Source organism: Gekko japonicus, unplaced genomic scaffold (assembly GCF_001447785.1).
Source record: "Gekko japonicus isolate JY-2015 unplaced genomic scaffold, Gekko_japonicus_V1.1 scaffold891, whole genome shotgun sequence".
Classification (NCBI taxonomy): Eukaryota; Metazoa; Chordata; class Lepidosauria; order Squamata; family Gekkonidae; genus Gekko; species Gekko japonicus.
The window spans coordinates 299,071-320,647 of NW_015169802.1; the positions used below are offsets into that span (position 1 = coordinate 299,071).

The 21,577-nt window shown below is 44.3% G+C and overlaps 1 protein-coding gene across 1 annotated transcript in view; it reads right to left on the reverse strand.

The window, feature by feature from the left end:
- ADGRA3 (adhesion G protein-coupled receptor A3) overlaps nt 1-17,935 on the reverse strand; it is a 76,351-nt gene extending 58,416 nt beyond the window's left edge. The window contains exon 1 of the mRNA XM_015417119.1: nt 17,406-17,935. Coding sequence (XP_015272605.1) covers nt 17,406-17,671 — 266 coding nt within the window. The 5' untranslated portion in view covers nt 17,672-17,935. The remainder of the gene's footprint in view (nt 1-17,405) is intronic.
- Nucleotides 17,936-21,577: the final 3,642 nt, after the last annotated feature.

Here is a 21,577-nt window from a genome sequence, read left to right on the forward strand (position 1 = left end):
CGTCTTCATTTGCTGTGGTTAAATTAGTATTTAGTGTTCAAAATCCCTGGCACAATAGTCAAGAAGAGAAATACCAGAGTGCAGAAATGATCACATATGGTCAAGTGTGAGGAAAAAGGCTTCCTCATAAGTGAATACTGGTCCTAAATAAGCACACAGCTCTGTTCAGATTCTTAGTTAAGAGATCAGAACACGCAGAGCGCATGTCTTAAATGCAGGATCTCTCAATTTACAGTTTTAACATCAGCCATTTAAAAAATCTAGGTAATAGGCTGGATCGACCCATAGTCTCACTCAGTATGGCAGTTCATTGTATCTTAAGGATGAGGCCTTTTCAGAAACAGAGAACGCTCAGACCTGAAATTAATGAGCTATAAAGTGCATGAACATAAAAGAGTCTGAGGCTGGAAAATAGCAAACCTTAAGCATGAATGGCATTTTAGTGGAGGGGGAGGGAGCAGCAGCAACCAAAAAAAGGAAACTCAAGTGCAGGTCTTGGTGCAGTTTCAAAACAACCAAAGTGATTCAAGTCCAAACTAGTAAAACCCCACAGGGATGCTAGCTCAGTGAGAAAACCATTTGTACTTGAATTACAAGTCTAGCATTATAACATCCAAGACTGTTTAATCTCTGTGGGCAAAAAGGGAGCCGAATGACTTGTTACGTATTATGAAGAAAAATACATACAGCAGCATACCTTCAGTTATTTGACAAGCTAAACAAAAAAAAAATTAAATATTTGTATAAGTAATGGAAAGGCAGTAACCATTCAAACACACATGAATCAAATGCCTATTCACAGGCCAAATATTTTGCTAGAACATGAAAGTAGTTTTGATTTTATTTATTTATTTTTTGCTTAGGCTATCTATTTACTTAGCATTGCAAACAGAACACACACCACACCCAAAAGCATAATACTAAAAGCATAATGCATGTACAAAGCAGTATTAAGAATGCACACACGGCAGTCCAAAGACGTCTTACCCGCGCATGAATCTCCACTTTGGCAAGTGCAGTGACTGGAGAACTGAGCTCATGGAACTCATGTATACTTTTAAAGCTCTTGAGTGGGACCACAATCTAAAGCGTGGAACACGCTACAAAAGGCAACACTAATGAAAGTCTGCATTAAAATATTAGATACAGAGGCTTGGGTCCCACACAGATACAGAAATGAAGCTTGGGTCCCACACAGGATTTCCACAGGCACAAGAGAGTGTTATTTTCACCAATTCCTTCCTCCTGTCACAGACTTCTACTTCCTTCAGTGCTGTTTGGTGGGAAAGATATCCTTAGGCACCAAGAAGCAACATTTAGGAGCTGTGGTGGCTCAAGTGGTTAAGACGCTGAACTGCAGGCTGTGGAAGGTCAGTAGTTCAGCAGTTCGAGACCTGAGTGTGCCGCATGATGGAGTGAGCTCCCGTCTCTAGTTCCAGCTCCTGCCAACCTAGCAGTTCGAAGGCAAGAAATTGCAAGTAGATAAATAGGTACCACTTCGGTGGGAAGGTAACAGCGTTCCGTGCGCCTTGGTGTTTAGTCATGCCGGCCACATGACCACGGAAACTTCTTCGGACAGCGCTGGCTCTTTGGCTTTGAAGATGAGCACCGCAACCCTAGTCGGACTTGACTGGCTTTTGAGCAAGGGAACCTTTACCTTTCTTTACCTTTAAGAAAGCCATCTTCCTCTCTAGGATTCAACTCAGGTGCTGCTTGATCCTTACACTACCATCAAATTATGGAACAGTTTGGTTAAATTCCTAGTTTTATACCCCGATTTTAGAATCTAATTTTTAGACCGTTACGATGGATAAATATTTAAAATATACAGTAACTTATACACCGCAATAACCAAACGCTCCAATTTGCATTGGAAAAGTAATCTGAAGTAGTAACATAGCATGAAATACTATGGCTTGTACCCTGTCACTTTACTCACCAACGTCTGAACTGTTGCAACCAATAAAGCCCTTCTTCAACTGAACTGGTCCTTCCACTTACTTCAATGAAAGACTCCTTAGCCTGGTGGAAAGCCTCAAACTTTGGTGAGCAGAGAGCTAGGACATAAGCATACGTTTTCAATAACATATACTGTTTGGGTTGTTTTATGCTTAAACTGCTGGTCTGTCAAATTTTTGTACATGCTTATTTGGGAGTCAGTTCTCCTGAACTCAACTGGATCAGAACAAACATATCTAGGACTGGCCTACAAAATCAGATGAAGTCCCAAGGATGCACACACCCATATGCATATCTAGGACCCCCTTCCTGATAGTCCCACTGTAAAAACTGGGACATTTGGGGGAGCACCTGAAAAACCTGCTATGAGATATATTTTCTTTTGTATTGGGTGCGTTTGCACTTTTGCTTGAAGAAAACTCCACAGATATGCCAATTAGTACAATTTTACATACAAAGTTATGAATGAGGCACTTTATGTTGTTAAAGCAGGAAAACAGGTTTCAGTTTGATAGGAAAGTATATATTTCAATTTCCCCCCCAAATTTCCACCCCTACCACAAGCTTTTTTCCATGGCTTCAACATTTCTGAAAAATTTACACTGCTACTGACACCATACAACTACAGAAATTAGGAAGACTAAAACTCAGATGAAGTTCCAACGTTTCTGTCCATACCACTATCATTTCAATTGTTGCTAATGTAAGAGCTGTATCACAGCTTTCAATGATTGAATTAAATGATGCAAAATGTCATACAGGGCTTTGGATGCTGTTGTAGCAGACAAGCAGTTAATACTGGACATAATCCATTGACTTGTTAAAATGACTGATTTATTTCTTACTACCCCCTTTCCCCCAATAGTTCTGCAAGGTGATTGAAAATAAAACCTAGAACATTGCGATCATAAAAACAATAAAATACAGAAAGCTGAAGGAGTCAGCAGTGGCTTCAGACTTGTTTTTCTTGAACAGCAAGCCCCTAAGCCACATGTATAACTGCTTTTGAAACTGAGGTGAGTTTGAAAAGCAGTTTGTGATATAATATGGGAATCAGCAGTTCAAAGGGGAAAAAATCCACAAGATTAGCACAAATCCCTTTGGGAGCTTATCTAGCTCTTTGGATACTGGCCATTATTAACAGTAAAGAATACATCCCATCATAATATGAAAGGGTATACTCAGAGGATCCGCAGTTGTCTGTACAATCATGAAATATCTTTTTTTAACTGAAAACAGTAGCAACATGGAAAGCCTTCTGAAGCATAAGTAAATATTTTTCTGGGGAACGTTCCAGGGGAAACTGTGAATGTTTACCACACTTGACAAACAAAAACCCTCACAGATTTGCACAGCACCAGTGTTAAGCACTGTGCTGTCTGCAAAAATCTCTGTATACAAAAGTGTCCAAGTTAAACAAAAGTTAAAGTTCCCTCTTTAACTTCTAAAAAAGGTTACTTATTACTACCTGAATGAAAGCATTTCACCTCATACTGCACACAAGCGAGCCTCAACTCCAATAAAACTGCACTGTACAAACTGGGGGGGGGGGGGGGACAAGACACCAAGCAGAAAACATTTCCTATGAAAGAAGAGTCAATTCACAACCGACTCACAGCTACCCCTCCCACAGACCATTCCAGGTAGGAGGTGAGTAGAGGTGGTCTGCCATCACCTCCTCGGCATAGCAACTTCGGTCTTCCTTGGTGGTCTCCCCTCCAAGTGCTGACCATGGCCAACTATGCTTCGCCCTCAAGTATTGCTGAGCTTGAGCCAAACTGGGCTAATCATTTGAAAACCTATGCAGAAGAACTACAAAATTCCCCTTTTAATCTCTGCATACTGACTGGGCATAGGGAAAACAACATCAGATTCTCACAGCTGCATTTTAGGTAAAATGATCAGTACTCTGCATGACGTCTCCTCCTTCAATATCTGCTCAGTAAAATGTGTGAATTAGCCACCCCATGACGTAACACAGCAAGTTATTGTACCTGTTAAGGAACACATGCAGACACAGAGAGTAGAGTAGTTCCCCTAAAACAGTAGTAGTAGTACTAGTAGTAGTAGCAGTAGTAGTAGTAGTAAAATTTATCGTGTAGCCATTGGCCATTACAATCTAAAATTTAAATTTAAACAATATACAAATTAGACAACTTACAGCACTGGAATTTGAATTAGATTTAAAATATAATAACCACTAAAATCTGCACATTCAGTATTTAAATTAATTAAAATCTTAAATATAGATGCCCATCTCCAGAAACACATACACCGCCTCAAACATTGCCGTTTTACAGTTCAATGTCATTTTCCTATGTTCTTTGCCCTGATTTTACTAACCACTAAGGCGAAGAGTGCTACCCTATAGGAAACTAAAATATGAACAGATATGTTCTTATCCATCAACACTTAGGCTGCAGTATTCTGACCAACTACAGAAGTTACATGAAAATACATATTAACAAAGACACTGTGGACCCGTGACTTGGATCCCGCCTAGAACTTCTTCAGTCGCAAGGGGGAAGACCTCTGATCCCTCCAAGCTTCTCTTGATTTGCTGCCCACCAGAAGCAGTATTGGAGGGTGTTTGGGGCTACTGGGGGGGGGGGATTGGCAAAAATCATCAACCTGATGCCCACAGAAATTCTAGGCAGGATCCAAGTCTATGAGTTGCATCAGTGCATGAATTTATTATAACCACGATTCTTCCCCTCCCCCCCCCAGGCTCTTCACGAATGATACTGTGACATCACTGGAGGCTGTGTGAGTCCCCCAAGTTGGCAGAACGGACCTGTCACAGACACAACCTAATCTCAGTCCTCCTACAAAAATATTCAGGACGGTACCCTGAAATAGTAACAATTATGAGTCCTAAATGAATTCTAAAGAGGCTGTGCTGACGGTACTAAAAATGTTTGCATAGTGGTTAGCTTGGCAATTACAAAGTCACATGTTCATTCAGGTTAAGAAGTAGTCTGTTACCTCAAGGTATAACAAGATCATAAAATCAGGGCTAGACAGAATTTTGCCTCCCGGGTCCCTAGGCTCTGCTTGGCTCGCTGAAAAGGCAGACATGCGAGCATTATTCTTAGCAGCTCACATTCTCTGTCTCCAGCACGATCTGAATTTTTCTTACAAAATTGTTTGTTCATGGTAACCTTTGTGAACAAAAATGAAAACATGATGATTTCATTACTTCTCATTGCTAACTGTAAGAATATGACTAATTCAACTTGCCAGCTTCGCTGATCTCTGCCTGCAGAATTACCATTTTGGACAGAATATCAGAGAGCTGGGAAAACCAATCAACAACCACAAATATTAAAAAGAACTGCCTGTACATAATTTAGCTTTCAGAATTAAAATTCTTGTATTTCTCAGTTTTGCAAATGGGCTTTTAACACCTGGAGATATTTTAATAGTCTTGTTTTACCTGCTTCTGCTGTTAAATGATAGTAACAAATAGGACTGTACACACTACAGAATGCTTGAAACAGTGGAATCATTTAAAGTAGATAAGACTCTCTAAAAGTTCCTTTGGGCCATAGAAGATGAGGGGCTGCAATTCTAGATCAGGAATTCTCTAAACCAGAAGTCCAGGTAAACTGGAAACCAGCCAAAGTCCAGCTCCAGCCGTATGAGGTGTGATAACACAAAGCTGCACAACTCTAGAGTGGAATTATTCCGGGGGGGGGGGGCCGAGGACGCTGGTTTTCAGCAAAATAAACTATGTGAGTGTGATGCAGAATGTCTGGCTTGATATGGAGCCCAGGTTAACATCCTTGTTCAGCCATGAAGATCACAGGGGAACAGAACATTCCTCTCTTTCCCACTGCACCAGGGTAAAATGAGATCAGAATTAAAAAGCACTTTGTATGTTAAGAACGGCTATAAATTACAGTAATTAAATCTTTAACCGAAGGCAAAACTCTGCAGCACAGAGGAAAGAAAGCACAGGATTGAGAGCAAGACTAGAAGCACACACAGACACACACACCAAACTCACTTTGTCTGCTTCTTCTGCATCCAGCTCGGCTGCTTGGATTTGGGCAAAAGTCTTAGCAGATGCCGCTTTGGCACTCAGGGGAAGCTGGTACTGTAAGTGTGCTTATGCCAGGGCCTTTGCTAACACGAGCTCTGTTCATGATTTACAGTGAACACGTGCACAATCTTTGCAGCGTGCACCTGATTTGTCTTTATATGTGCGTTGAGTAATTCTCATGTTACGTTCAACATGTGTATGGAGGTACGTGTGATTTAAACCTCACATTTATCCATGTAGTTTCATTTGTAAAAGGAACAGACATTGGCTCTTACTTACAAACGGATGTACACACATACATGCAGGATGTACGTGCGTTCACTCTAACATGTTAATAGCACTACAGAGGATATGGTAAGGGGGGCTTACCCCATTATTTCAATGGCCATTGGTGCTTTTTTGCCTTCCCCAAACCAGCTTAAATGCTGCCTCAGTAGTTTTTTTAGCCACTGCAACAAATGAAATCACAGTTTGATCTTTAGTATTTTGGATGTTTTGCAGATCGGCATGCTATTCAGAAAAGTCAAACCTGCATGTGGACTCTAGGGCCACCTGCTTCATTATTACCTGTATCTTTAAGCCATCCCCAACAGTTTGGCATACCAAGCAATCTAGAACCCTGCCATTCCTAGAGATGTGAAGGCCCGGGAAAAAAAACGGAAAAATTTGGAAAAAAACAACACGTTTTTTCCACGTTTTCCCCCTAAAGCCTTTTTTGTTTTTTTCCGAAAAATTGGAAAAATTGAAAAAAGAAAAGAAAAGAAATTGATTATGGAACATTTTATGAATAAAATATTTTAAGACAAGGTGTTCAAATATTTTCCAAATAATTTCTCTCATATATATATATATATATGGTATCAGATTGATCTAATTTCTGTGCACTGCGGACAAGCAAGTCCTACGTTACAAACTGAACTCTCCAATGCAAGAACAAGATGCATTTCTTCCTTTAGGCGGTGCTATTGTCAGCAGAAATTAAAATGTTTTTAATATGCTAGTTGTGATAATTTCATGCCAAGTAAAAATGTCCATAGTCATATTTATGTTCCTAAAGTAACAGAATGACTTCCAATCTAGAAAAGACAAAAGAAATGCTAATGTAGCATTTGTTTCAATTTTTCCGAAAATTTCCATTTCCCCCCGGAAAAAAAATGGAAAACCCTGGGTTTTTTCCGAGCTTCAAATTTTCCAGAAATTTTACATCTCTAGCCATTTTCCTGCCTCTCTCCTAAGAACTGACAACATCATATCGTTTAATTATGCAGGCACAACAAATAAAGGGTGCTGTCCTAAGGCTAGCAATGTAGGGTGGTAACCAGTTAGTGTGAGCTAGCTCAGTTTTTTAGCCTCTGGCTCACCCATTTTTGTCCCGGCTCAGGAAGGAGGGCTCCAGAGCAAACTAATTTATACAGTAGCCAAATCGCTCACTCACAACTTTAATAGCTCACAAAGTAGAATTTTTGCTCACAAGACTCCACAGCTTAGAGGGAACATTGGACTGGTAACTAAGTCTCCCACCAGCAGAACTTAGAAATAGCCAACAGACTGCTGCCACAGAGTCACACACGTGTAAACGTAGCAGAAATAGGTGGTGTCAGGGACATGCCTGGGAAACAAGAGCAGATTATTTTATATCCCAAAGAACCCCAGCCCACGATCAGGCCCTGGTGTAATGCTCTGCCATTAAGACATATAAGAACCTCCTTGCTGGAGACTAATCCAGCATTCTGCTTCCAACTGCAGCCAAGCAGGAGCTTCTTGAAAGGAATCAACCACTGTTTGTCAGCAGCATTTAGCATTGGGGGTTATATGGCTTCTAAAACTGAAAGGTCCATTTTATTTACCATGGCTACTAGCCATTAATACACGAATACTATTAATACATGAATACTGACCATCCACAACAGGATTTCTGGCTATTGCCACATTCTGCGATAATGATTTCCGCAAATACAACCTGACACATCTTTTTCAATTTCCTGTACCTGTTGCCTATCAACTGCACTCACTGACCCTGTATCTACTCATTTTTTCGGCCCCATCTGACCGCAGATTCTAGGGTGTCTACCACATTTCTACCCCCTTCTTTCTCCAAGGGTGGTATATTTGGTTCTTCCCTTTTCCATTTTATCCTCACAATCACTCTGTGAAATAAGATAGACTAAGAGACAGTGAGTGGCCCAAGGTCACCCTGAAAACTTCAGGGTTGACTGGAGATTTGAATCTGGGTTCCTTAGCTCCAGTTTGGCACTACACCACACTGGCTTTCTAGCCCGTTCCTTTCTTCCTTCCATAATAACTTCTGAATCCCAGCAGGCTTGCAAAACACCCATCCCTACTCTATCACTAGGTCCTGTAGAGAATTGCTACAAAGTGACAGTCTTTCCCAATTCTTATTCAGCAGCTATTTACAAGTTACAGTGAACACATACAATCCGTGTACAGCGGACACTTGATTCTTCTTTATACATGTGTTTAGTTACTGTTTATATTACGGTCTTAAGACCGACATACAGAGTAAGCATAATATGTGAGGGAGAGGGGGAAAAACCCAGTCATAATATACAAAAATAGGTATCTGAATTGAAGAACTTTTAAAATACGATTCCCGCAATCTAAGAATTAATGCACAAAACTCAGCGACTGAATGTGTATTCTCTGCATTCTTATCTGATAGGAGCCAGTGAAGCCTTGCTTTGTTTGTATTAATGTGCCCAATATACATGTGTTTAATAATTCTCATGTTACACTCAACACATCTACAGAGGAGTGTGTGATTTAAAACGCACACTTATTCAGGGACTGGTCCCTGGATTTATTTATAAAGTTAACAAGTGCCAGCTGTTTCTTAAAAACAGATGTATGTACGTACATAAACGATATATGTGAGTTTACTGTAACATCTGAACAGGAAAATATACTGACCATATATATGTATCTTTGGGACCGCCTCTCCGGGTATAGCCCCCCAAAGAGCACTGCGCTCTGCTGATCAAAACATATTGGTGGTCACTGGCCTGAGAGGTGAAACCCTCTGCCAAACAACATCTGTGCCCTGAGGGACCTGTTACTGTTCTGCAAGGCCTGCAAGGCAGAGACAGTCCACCAGGCTTTTGGTTTGTAAACAGATCAGCCAATATCATAATGCCGCTATATAAATCAATGGTGCGACCTCATCTGGAATACTGTGTACAATTCTGGTCACCACACCTTAAAAAGGATATTATAGCTTTGGAAAAAGTGCAGAAAAGAGCAACTCGAATGATAAAAGGGTTGGAACACTTTCCCTATGAAGAAAGGTTAAGGCGCTTCGGGCTCTTTAGCTTGGAGAAACGACGACTGAGGGGTGACATGATTGAGCTTTATAAGATTATGCATGGGAAAGAGCAGGTAGAGAAAGAGGTACTTTTCTCCCTTTCTCACAATACAAGAACCCGTGGGCACTCCATGAAATTGCTGAGTGGTCGGGTTAGAACGGATAAAAGGAAGTACTTCTTCACCCAAAGAGTGGTTAACACTTGGAATTCACTGCCACAGGAAGTGGTGGCAGCTACAAGCATGGACAGCTTCAAAAGGGAATTAGATAAGCATATGGAGCAGAGGTCCATCAGTGGCTATTAGCCACAAGGTATAGATAGGGGCTCTGGGGCAAGTGATGCTCTGTCATCTTGGTGCTTGGGGGGGGTCAACAGTGGGAGGGCTTCTAATGTCCTGGCCCCACTGGTGGACCTCCTGATGGCACTGGTATTTCTGGCCACTGTGTGACACAGAGTGTTGGACGGGATGGGCCTTTGGCCTGATCCAACATTGGCATCTCTTATGTTCTTATGTTGAGAACAGCAAAGGTTCCATTCTGGCACTCTGACCCCCCCCCCTCCACTCCCGTGAGATAGTGACTTACTGGTTCTTTGCACCACCTCTAAGCTGTATTTTTGTTTGCTACTGGTTTTAACCTGATTTTAATTGATGTTTTATGACTGTGTTGTGCATCTCGATTTAGACAGGAGGGGCTCACAGAGCAAGAGGTTGACCTTGACAGGCAGATTCACAAGAAGGAACGCACCTTCCCTGGCCACAAGCTATGATAAGGCTCTTAAAGGCAATACAACTATATGCATTTCATGTCCCGAAAAAGAGCATCTTGTATATCACAAATATCACTCATATCTTCCAATATTCACTGGATCCTAACTTTTCTTTGGTTCTTTGGAAGTCCTTCAGACCTCCAATCATATATGCCCCTACAAGCTGAAGCATGCAAAATTTCCAGGATTATGCAAAACAAGAGAAGAAAAGTTGCTTTCTAAGCATTTGAAGGGGGGGGGGAAAGGGGGGAAACTCTTTAAAGAATTGGGGGGGGGGGGGGAAATGAGGGAATAAAATATGACATAAGGGTAACAAAAGAAATACACAGGGGGAAAAACAAAACAGAAATTGTGTTCATTACAGCAGGGGTGTCAAACATGCAGCCTGGGGGTCGGATCAGGCCCCCGGAGGGCTTCTATCAGGCCTGCAGTGCAACTGGCTGTCTTCTGCTTCTTTTTCCAGTTCTGCTGCTGCTGCGTCATCATAGGTTTGCAGCTTACAGATACACACCTGAACAACATACTCAGGATTGCAGCAGCACAGACATTTTGATGCAATAATTCAGAGCAAGAGGTGTCAGTTATCAGGCACTGTTAAATAAACAAAATATTGCAAGAGTGCTAATGTTTTAAGCATGTTTTTATTTTAAGTTTTTTTAAAAAACCTTTGTGTTTGTGTTCTTTATAAAGTTTATATCTCCGCTACCTGGCATTACATTTTATGACACATATGGCCTGGCCCAGCAAGGTCTTCATTTATGTTACATCCAGCCCTCATAACAATTGAGTTCGACACCCCTGCATTACAGTGCATAATTGAAAATCAAGCACATTTGGTTTTGAACAGGTAAATTTATACAACCTGACCTGGATAGCACAGGCTAGTCTGATCTCATCAGATTTTGGAAGCTAAGTAGAGTCGACCCTGGCTATTTGGGTGGGAGACTTCTAAGAATACCTGGGTCGTTACACGGAGGCAAGCTGTAGTGTATTCAAAGCTGCCTTGAATGCATGATATGTTGTGAAACATCTAATTGAAGTGTAATGTAAAGCTTCGTCCTGGGCTAGGATCCAAATCCATCCAATCGTGTTACTAGCCCAGGAAGCACCTAACCAAACACTTTCAAGCAAGCTCCCTGAGCGGGAACATCCGTGATTGGTCCTTATGTGAACAACCTTATTGGTTGGTATTTGTACAGTAGGTGTGGCTCCCTGAGCGGGGAACGTTTAAAAGCAGGACAGCTGCAATGTAAAGGCTGTTCTGGCTATCAGATGTTGATCCGTGTTGGAGTTGTGTTCGAGTTGAAGAATAAAGTTGTGTTCTTGCTGAATCACTCTCCGACTGCTTTGTTAAGCGAGTGACTTAACACAAGCAATGGCAAACCGCCTCTGAAAGTCTCTTGCCTTGAAAACCTCAAGGGGTTGCCATAAGTCAGCTGTGACCTGACGGCACTTTTCACCACCAAATTTACACTATATAGAAAAGTGACTCTGTTCTGATACTGCAAATGCTTACACCAATTAAAAAAAATTCCATTCAGTTGCAATGAAACAAGGACTTGTGCTTGATGAAATGGTGCTCTAGTCATCAATCAGATTTTCAGGGTACAATAAAAGAGAAATTATTGACAGGATTTTACCATTCCAGATTTTTGTAAAAATGAGGAAGCCAGAGCATACACCAAGATCCTGAGTTAGGAAACTAAGAAGCTCTTTGTGTACCTGATTTAAATGGAAAGCTAGTGCTTCACTAAAGTAAATTATTCAGTAATTAATTATTGCAGAGTTCTTCTCTTGCCCAGCATGCCTTTTTGAGAGCTTCCCTGTTAGAACGGAGGCCATCAGATACCTATGGGCATTCTGGATGCTATAGTTTTATTTAATTAAAAAATACTGAATATTAAAGAAATTACCAAATTACAAAGATAGGCAGCATGGTATAGTGGTTACAATGCCAGATTAGGATTTGGAAGTTCCAGGTTCGAATTCTCACTCTGCCATGGAAGCTCACTGGGTGACCTCAGGCCAGTCACACATTCTCAGTCTAAGCGATCTCACAAGGTTGTTGGGAGGATAATAATGGAGACAGGGACAATGTCGTACCGTACGCCATTTTGGGTCTCCACTAGGAAGACCAGAGGGGTATAAACGAAGTGAACAAAATATAAAATTCACAGTATAATAAAGGGCAGGTTTTCATTTGTTTACAACTGTATCAAAGCATATTTTGAGGTACTACTTTTACAGTGGCGATACGGCATTTTCCTTTGCATTCAAACTACAATATAGGGATTTTGTTGTACTTTATCAGATGTATTTTAATTGGTTTTAATTGTTTGTATACTGTGTTTGATGGAACCCGCCCGAGCCTGCTATGCGGGGAGGACAGGATACAAATCTAACAAAATAAAAATATCTATATACATTTTATTAGTTGCTGTAGATTTTTCTAGGCTGTATGGCCGTGGGCTTGGCAAGCCCATGGCCATACAGCCCAGAGAATCTACAACAACTAATGAACTCTGGCCGTGAAAGCCATCGACAACATAATATTTTGCCTCTAGAAGTTTCTTCTCCTCTAATGCAACCCCTACATGAACTAGTAGGTTCTCTGTTGTGCCATATGCACGTAATACAGGCACCAACTGGACAATGCTTGTGACTTCGCTACTGACAAGCAACAACTTTCCATCACCATACCACCGCATAAACCATCCAGTTCATGTTTTTTGGAGTACAATCCTAAACAGAGTTAAACCCTTCAGTCCACCGAAGGCAATCTGCAAATCAGAGTGTAACTGTGCAAAAGATGGCACAGTTAATCTTCAGAGGCTTAGCGCTATATTACTTCCACAGCAATACACCTTACTGGCTGGAAATTTGGAGAGAGTTACGCTTTTATTCTAAAGTTCTAATTGTCAAGCATATCAGAATGGCATGCTTCTTCGCGGTGTCTTTTGCCATATACCTTACATGCAATCAACTGTATGAGCAGTCAACAGCCCACTCGTAATTTCCCATTCCACCACACGTCAAACATCACTCTAGACAAGCAATGTCCGCCTTATGGTGTTGAACCATATTGCTGTCCCAGAGAGCTGTGAAATTGGTTTGAAAGACAGCACATAAAGCATGTAACGATCAACACAACATGTACATCACATAATGCAAGACAGAACTCTTCCTCAGATTGGTGTTCAAGAAAATATTCTGAAATGGATGCTTAGCAAAGTGCTACTTCTCCCTTACACCCCTTGAATCATTGTTAGTCCCGTGTGCATTTGAGTAACTGTAAATCGCTCAGAGCCAGCAAGATCTGCAGGATTGAGCGATTAATAAATTGAAAGATTATTATTATTATTACTCTCTATGGATGTTTTCTCCTGCCAACCTAGCAGTTCGAAAGCAAGAAATTGCAAGTAGATAAATAGGTACCACTTTGGTGGGAAGGTAACAGCGTTCCATGCGCCTTGGTGTTTAGTCATGCCGGCCACATGACCACGGAAACGTCTTCGGACAGCGCTGGCTCTTCAGCTTTGAAACGGAGATGAGCACCGCAACCCCAGAGTTGGATTCGACTGGCTTTCGAGCAAGGGAACCTTTACCTTTATCTTTTTTTGGATGTTTTAGTCAGAAGTTAATCGCACAGAAATTGACAGAACTCACAACTCAATTCTATACACTCTTACTCAGAAGCAAGCCCCACTGAGTTCAATGGGAAACTTACTCCCATACAAATGTGAAGACACTACAACCTTATTTCTGAGCTGCAGTGGATTTTCCAAAAAAATGTCAAATGTTAGCGAAATGTAAATAATGTTGCCAGCAGAAAGCAAAAATGCCACGTACAAGTGCTGCAGTTTATCCATGCTTCACATCCCACATTTAGCCCATCTAACATGACTGATTTACAGTACATCAGCCCTGACAACTATATTAACATACATGGGCAAAAAACTTTCCATGGAAAAATATAACATCAGGGAGTTTTCTGGAATATTTTTCCACCCCACATCACTGTTCCTGAGTAAACATGGCTATGATTGAGCTACTAAATTCTGGTCACCACACCTCAGAAAGGATATTATAGCATTGGAAAAAGTGCAGAAAAGGGCAACTAGAATGATAGGGAAAGTTGGAGCCCTTGGAGCTCTTTAGTTTGGAGAAATGACTGAGGGGAGACATGATAGAGGTTTACGAGATTATGCATGGGAAGGAAGTCCTTCTTCACCCAAAGAGTGATTAACATATGGAATTCACTGCCACAGGAGGTGGGGGCAGCTACAAGGATGGACAGCTTCAAGAGGGAATTGGATAAACATCTGGAGCAGAGGTCCATCAGTGGCTATTAGCCACAAGGTATAGATAGGAACTCCTGGGGCTTCGGGTGTGTGTGCTACACTGGGAGCGCTTCTAGTGTCCTGGCCCCACTGGTGGATCTCCTGATGGCACCTGGTATTTTTGGCCACTGTGTGACAAAGCGTTGGATTGGATGGACCATTGGCCTGATCCAACATTGGCTACTCTTATGTTATGTTAACTGTAGGGGATATAAAAATCCTGTTTCTGTGCCATTTGCATCCATAGGCTCTGATACCTAAGAGTTCAGAAAGAGTAGACGAGTCAGCACTTGATGCTGGAAACAAACAATGGAACACTAATAATCAGCTTATATACTGCTTGAAAGTTTCTCCAGACACCTGGGGAAGCCAAAACTGGAAACACAATACGGTCATTAATCCAACCCTGAACATGTGGGTTAGGTCCCACAACTGGATCACACTTTGACCTAAGAATGATGAAAAAGGGGTGAAAGAGGGAAGAGAGATATTTTATTTAGCTTCTAGTGCCCTGGCCCCACTGCTGGACCTCCTGATGGCACCTGGTATTTTTGGCCACTGTGTGACGCAGAGTGTTGGACTGGATGGGCCATTGGCCTGGCTTCTCTTATGTTCTTATTTATTTACATCCCACTTTTCTTCCCAGGGAGTGGTGGCTCAGAGGTTAAGACGCTGAGCTGCAGACCGGAAGGTCAGTAGCTCAGCTGTTCAAGACCCGAGTGCCGCGTGACGGAGTGAGCTTCCATCTCTGGTCCCGGCTCCCGCCAACCTAGGAGTTCGAAAGCAAGACATTGCAAGTAGATAAAGAGGTACCACTTCGGTGAGAAGGTAACAGCGTTCTGTGCACCTTGGCGTTTAGTCATGCCGGCCACATGACCACGGAAATGTCTTCGGACAGCACTGGCTCTTTGGCTTGGAAACAGAGATGAGCACAACCCCCTAGAGTCAGATTCGAGCAGCTTTCGAGCAAGGGAAACCTTTACCTTTCTTCCCAATGGGAACCCAAAGCAGCCTACAACATTCTCACTTCCTTTTATCCTCACAACAACCCTGTGAGGCAGGCTAGGTGTGTAAGTGGCCACCGGGCACCCCACAGGCTTCCGCAACAAAGTGGGGATCGGAACACACATTTCACAGATCCCAGTCCAACATTTTAACCAGTAATAAAAATGTAATTGGGTCTCTGATGCAAAAGGCTTAGAATACTGCCACATAAAGCTTTGGTTTGCTCCAGCAGGGTACTTAGCATATTCACTGACCTGAGTTCCAGGGCAGAGGGAGAAAGGAAGAGAAAGAACTTCTTGTTTCCCCAAAAACGGGAGGACATTTATTATTATTGCTGTTGTTGCTATTGATATATCATCCATGACAGCTACTACAAAACCCTCACAGGTTCAAGACACCATACTACAACCCTTAAATTTGAAAATTACTGGTTTCAGAGGGCAATATTTTCCACCTGTGGATCCTGACCCCAAAAGTGGGTAGCACAGCTTGTGAAAATGGACCCCAGCCTTTTGTAGTTTTAACAGATTTGTGAATGTCCTGATTGGTTTTTTTAAAAAAAATGAGGGTCCCCATAACAAATAAATTTTGCCTGTGAGCCCCCAAACCAAAAGGGTTGGGGGCCGCACTGTGATAGGGGATGGTGTTGTGTTTTTTAAAAACAAACAAACAATAAATCATCCATTATTATAAACGTATATCCCCAAACCACAGTATAAGAATACTGAGATGGGGGGGGGTCCTTTATTTGGGATCGGGGTGCCTTGCAGGTTCTTGCCCAAACAGCCATAGATCAGCATCACCAAACCCCTTCCCATCACCTTCACATATCCCACGTGGAGCCCATGCAACGTGACTGACTCACAGTACATCAACCCTGACAACTATATTTACATACATGGGCCAAACAAAACTACAACTACTACTCTTTTTAACGAGAAGTACAGTAGTTCAGCAGTTCGAGACCTGAGGGTGCCGCATGACGGAGTGAGCTCCCGTCTCTAGTTCCAGCTCCTGCCAACCTAGCCGTTCGAAAGCAAGAAATTGCCAGTAGATAAATAGGTACCACTTCGGTGGGAAGGTAACAGTGTTCCGTGCACCTCGGTGTTTAGTCATGCCGGCCACGTGACCACGGAAACGTCTTCGGACCAGTGTTCCCTCTAAGCTGTGGAGTCATGTGAGCAAAAATTCTACTTTGTGAGCTACTGGCATTAAAGTTGTGAGCGAGCCATTTGGCTACTGCATCACATTGGTTTGCTCTGTAGCCCTCCTTCCTGAGCGAAAACAAAAATGTGTGAGCTGGAGGCTAAAAAAACCCTGAGCTAGCTCACACTAACCCAGCTTAGAGGGGGCAGCGCTTCGGACAGCGCTGGCTCTTCGGCTTGGAAACGGAGACGAGCACCGCAACCCTAGAGTCGGACTCTTTCGAGCAAGGGAACCTTTACCTTTTATTTATTTATTTATTTATACAGGAAGTGGTGGGTGCTACAAGCATGGACGGCTTCAAGAGGGAATTAGATAAGCATATGGAGCAGAGGTCCATCAGTGGCTATTAGCCACAAGGTATAGATAGGGGCTCTGGGGCAAGTGGTGCTCTGTCTTCTTGGTGCTTGGGGGAGGCGGCAACAGTGGGAGGGCTCCTAGTGTCCTCCTGGCCCCACTGCTGGACCTCCTGATGGCACTGGTATTTTTGGCCACTGTGTGACACAGAGTGTTGGACTGGATGGGCCTTTGGCCTGATCCAACATTGACGTCTCTTATGTTCTTATGTACTTTCAATTTGTACCCCGCTCATCCCCGAAGGGCTCTGACACATCAGATTTTACACATTAGATCTCTTGGGTAAAAGTCTCAACCTCCTTATGGTGACCTGATTTCCCCCCCCCCGGTCGTCGGTGCCCCCGTCTGTCTGCGTGGGCGGCCCACGCCCCCTCCTCCCGCCCACCGACGCGTGGCGGCGCTACTCACAGGGTGACCGTCCTGTTGGGCAGCGCGCCGGGCGGCAGGACGTGGTCCAGCTCCAGGCTGCTGCAGACCACCTTTCCTCCTCCTCCTCCTCCCTCGGCGGCCGACGCCTTGGCGCCCCTGGGGCGGCCTCCGCCTCCTCCTCCTCCGCCCCCGGCGTCCTGCTTGCACCCGGCGGGCAGCCCCGCGGGGCCCCCTCCGCCCCCGTCGAGGAGCGCCAGGAGCAGCAGGAGGAGCCCGGGCGGAGGGGGCCAGCACGGGGTCGCCATGGCCCACTCGGAGGGGCTGGCGGCGGCGGCACCGCGATGGGGGCTCCTCGCCGGCGGCGGCGGCGGCTGGTTCCTCCCTCCTCCCCCTCAGCGAGGGGGGCCGAAGGCGGCTGGGACCACGCCGGGCACCCCGGGCACCGAGCGGCGGGTCGGAGGCGACCCGAGCGGGGGAAGGGAGACCGCCATGAAGGGACCGGAATGGGGAGAGGGACGCTCCGCTCCGGGGCGCGGCGAGGAGGACTCCCTTCGCTCGACTCCGGCTGCCTTCGGTGGCGAGCGAGCATGCGCGAACCCGCAGGTTCAACCCCCCCCTGCGCACGCGCAAGGCGGCGCTCCGAAGCCCTCGTGCCCTCACGTGGGTTGGATTAATTCAAGGCTGGCGGGTCGAGGTGCGGGAGCCGCCGGCGAGCCCCCGGGGAGGGACGGGGTCGTGTTCCCTCTAAGCTGAGTTACTGTGAGCTAGCTCGTGCTTTTTTTAGCCCCCAGCTCACACATTTTTTCTTTCTCACAGGAAGGACGGCTGCAGAGCAAACTTGAGTTATGTAGCAGCCAAATGGCTCGCTCACAACTTTAATGCCAGTAGTTCACAAAGTAGATTTTTTGTTTACAAGGCTCCACAGTCTAAAGGGAGCAAGACGGCGCTCCGAATAGCCCACCCTGCAAGCAGAAAGCCAGCAGCACAAGGAAAGTTGTGCTAATTTTTTATGCGGAGTTCTTTTTTTAATTATTTAATGCGGGGGAGTGGTCAAAAGCCTAATAAAAGATAGTGGCACAATCTGGAATCCTGAAGTTGAGCACTGCTTGAGAATGTTTTAATTCTGTACTGTTTAAATTGTTTGAATTGTTCCATTAAATTGTTTGAATTGTTCCATTATTTTACTAGTGCTTTTACCGTTGTTCACTGCCCTGAGCATGTGCACTCAGGGGATTGTGGTTTATACATTTAATTTATAAATAAATTTAAATAATTAATTCACCTCCTCTAGTGGGCAGGTGATGCCCTTCATTCTACCACTGCTGGACCTCCTGATGGCACCTGGTGTTTTTGGCCACTGTGTGACAAAGTGTTGGACTGGATGGGCCATTGGCCTGATCCAACACTGGCTTCTCTGATGTTCTTATGTACCACCTCATTCTTCTGTGAGTGTAGGTTTTAATTCATGTATTTACATTATATTTATTGTCCATCTTTCTCACTTGGACTCAGGGCGGATTACATCCGGTATTTAACTGGGCCCAATATTTATATATTTATTTATAATGCTTGATTGGCAGCTTTTCTGCCATGCAGAACTCAAAGTGGTTTACAATGTCAATAAAACATAAGAACGTAAGAAGAGCCCTGCTGGATCAGGCCAGTCGTCCAGCTAGTCCGGCATCCTGTCTCACAGTGGCCAACTAGTTCCTCTGGAGGGCCAACAACAGGGCAGAGAGGCCGAAGCCTTCCCCTGATAAGAACATCAGAAGAGCCCTGCTGGATCAGACCAGTGGTCCATCTAGTCCAGCATCCTGTCTCACACAGTGGACAACCAGTTCCTCTGGAGGGCCAACAACAGGGCAGAGAGGCCGAGGCCTTCCCCTGATAAGAACATCAGAAGAGCCCTGCTGGATCAGACCAGCGGTCCATCTAGTCCAGCATCCTGTCTCACACAGGGGCCAACTAATTCCTCTGGAAGGCCAACAACAGGGCAAAGAGGCCAAGGCCTTCCCCTGATAAGAACATCAGAAGAGCCCTGCTGGATCAGACCAGTGGTCCATCTAGTCCAGCATTCTGTCTCCCACAGGGGCCAACTAATTCCTCTGGAAGGCCAACAACAGGGCAGAGAGGGACTGTCTTTCCCCACCTGTGCCCCAGAGAGCACTGAGGTCAGGAACACAGAATCGCCTGACTCTTCCTGGCCCGAGAGACATCAAGTTGGCTGCTACTAGAGCCAGGGCCTTTTCAGTGGCAGCTCCACGCTGGTGGAATGAGCTCCCGGATAACATCAGGGCCCTGTGGGACCTTTTACAGTTCTGCAGGGCCTGCAAAACGGAGCTCTTCCCCCAGGCTTTCGATTAGGAGCAGACGCTGATGAATGGGCCACTGGCGAATGCGCTGCCAGAATACATCTCAGCCCGCATGAAACATCGGTTGGTTATTGCCTCTGTTTGTATATTGCACGCCGCCATTATCATTATCATGATTAGTACTGTTTAGTTACTCAGGCAGTTGTATTTATACCCTGTATTTTAATGCATTTATTGTTTTAGTGTTTTGAACGTTGTTAGCTGCCTTGAGCCAGTTCTGTGGCAAGGCAGGATATAAATTGAAATAATAAATAAATAGAGAGAGGCTGAGGCCTTCCCCTGATAAGAACACAAGAAGAGCCCTGCTGGATCAGACCAGTGGTCCATCTAGTCCAACATCCTGTCCCACACAGTGGCCAACCAGTTCCTCTGGAGGGCCAACAACAGGGCATAGAAGCCAAGGCCTTCCCCTGATGTTGCCTCCTGGCCCTAGGATTCAGAGCTTTAGTGCCTCTGAACATGGAGGTTCCCCTCAGTCACCATGGCTAGCAGGAGGGCTTTGGTGACTAATTGACAAAGTCACCGTTTTCTATATATCTGGTGTAGTGGTTTGGTGTAGTGGTTAAGTGCCCGGACTCTAATCTGGGAGAACCGGGTTTGATTCCCCACTCCTCCACTTGCACCTGCTGGATGACCTTGGGCAAGCCATAGTTCTGTCAGAGGTGTTCTTGAAAAAGAGCAGTTTCTGTCAGAGCTCACTCAGCCCCACCTACCTCACAGGGTGTCTGTGGTGGGGAGGGAAAGGAGTTTGTAAGCCACTCTGAGACTCCTTTGGGTAGTGAAGGGCGGGGTATAAATTCAATCTCTTCTTCTACATGTTGGACTAGGATCTAGGGAGACCAGAGTTCAGATTTCAACTCAGGCAGGAGGCTCACTGGGTGACCTGAGGCTAATTACGCTCTCTCTCATCTCTGGGTCTCACTTACCTCATAGGGGTCTTGTGCAGATAAAATTGTGAAGGAACCACTATCTATGCCATTATGAGTTCCTTAGAGGAAGGGCAAGATGAAAATGCAAAAGATAGATAAAATCTCCCAAGTCTGTAGAGCTGTCTCCTTTGACTGTAGATGGCTGGTTTTGCTGCATTTACTAGTAAGGTGGCCAGAGCACTGTTATTATTTGATTTCGTGATAAATCTTGTTTAATTATATTCTAAATTGAGACTATACTCATATATCGATCTCATATTAATAAGATCTTGCTTTAGGGGAGGAGTGAATGGAAGGCTGGCCCGATCTCGCCAGATGCCAGAAGCTAAATAGGGTCGGCCCTGGTTGGTATTTGGATGGGAGACTACAGAGGAAGTCCAGGGTTGCTATGCAGAGGAGGAGGATGGCAGCCTGCCTCTGAATGTCTCACCTTGAACACCCTGTGAGGCAGGGGTGTCGAACTCATTTGTTATGAGGGCCGGATCTGACATAAATGAGACCTTGTTGTTGTTGGGCCAAGCCATGTGTGTCATAAAACGTAATGCCAGGTAGCTGAGATATAAACTTTTTAAAGGACACAAACACAAAGGTGTTTTTTTACTTAAAAACATCAGACCACCTCGACAGGAGGATTGGGTGCTGGTGGAACGATCAGACGGGTGAAAGTCCGCGGTTGTCCCGCAGGTAACCGAAAACCCCAGATTTAAAGTGCTATCTTTGAAGTACAGCTCTGAAGCGCGGCAAAACGGGATGCCCACGGACGACGGACATTTCCCAGATGTTTGTGTCTGGACACAACCTTTAGATCCGTGAGGCAATCGTGCCTTGCGCGGATCTAAAGAGCCGTCTGATCGGACTCTTAGAGGCATTATTAAGGTTAGCAGAGGTATTATCTGCTGTAGCCATCAAC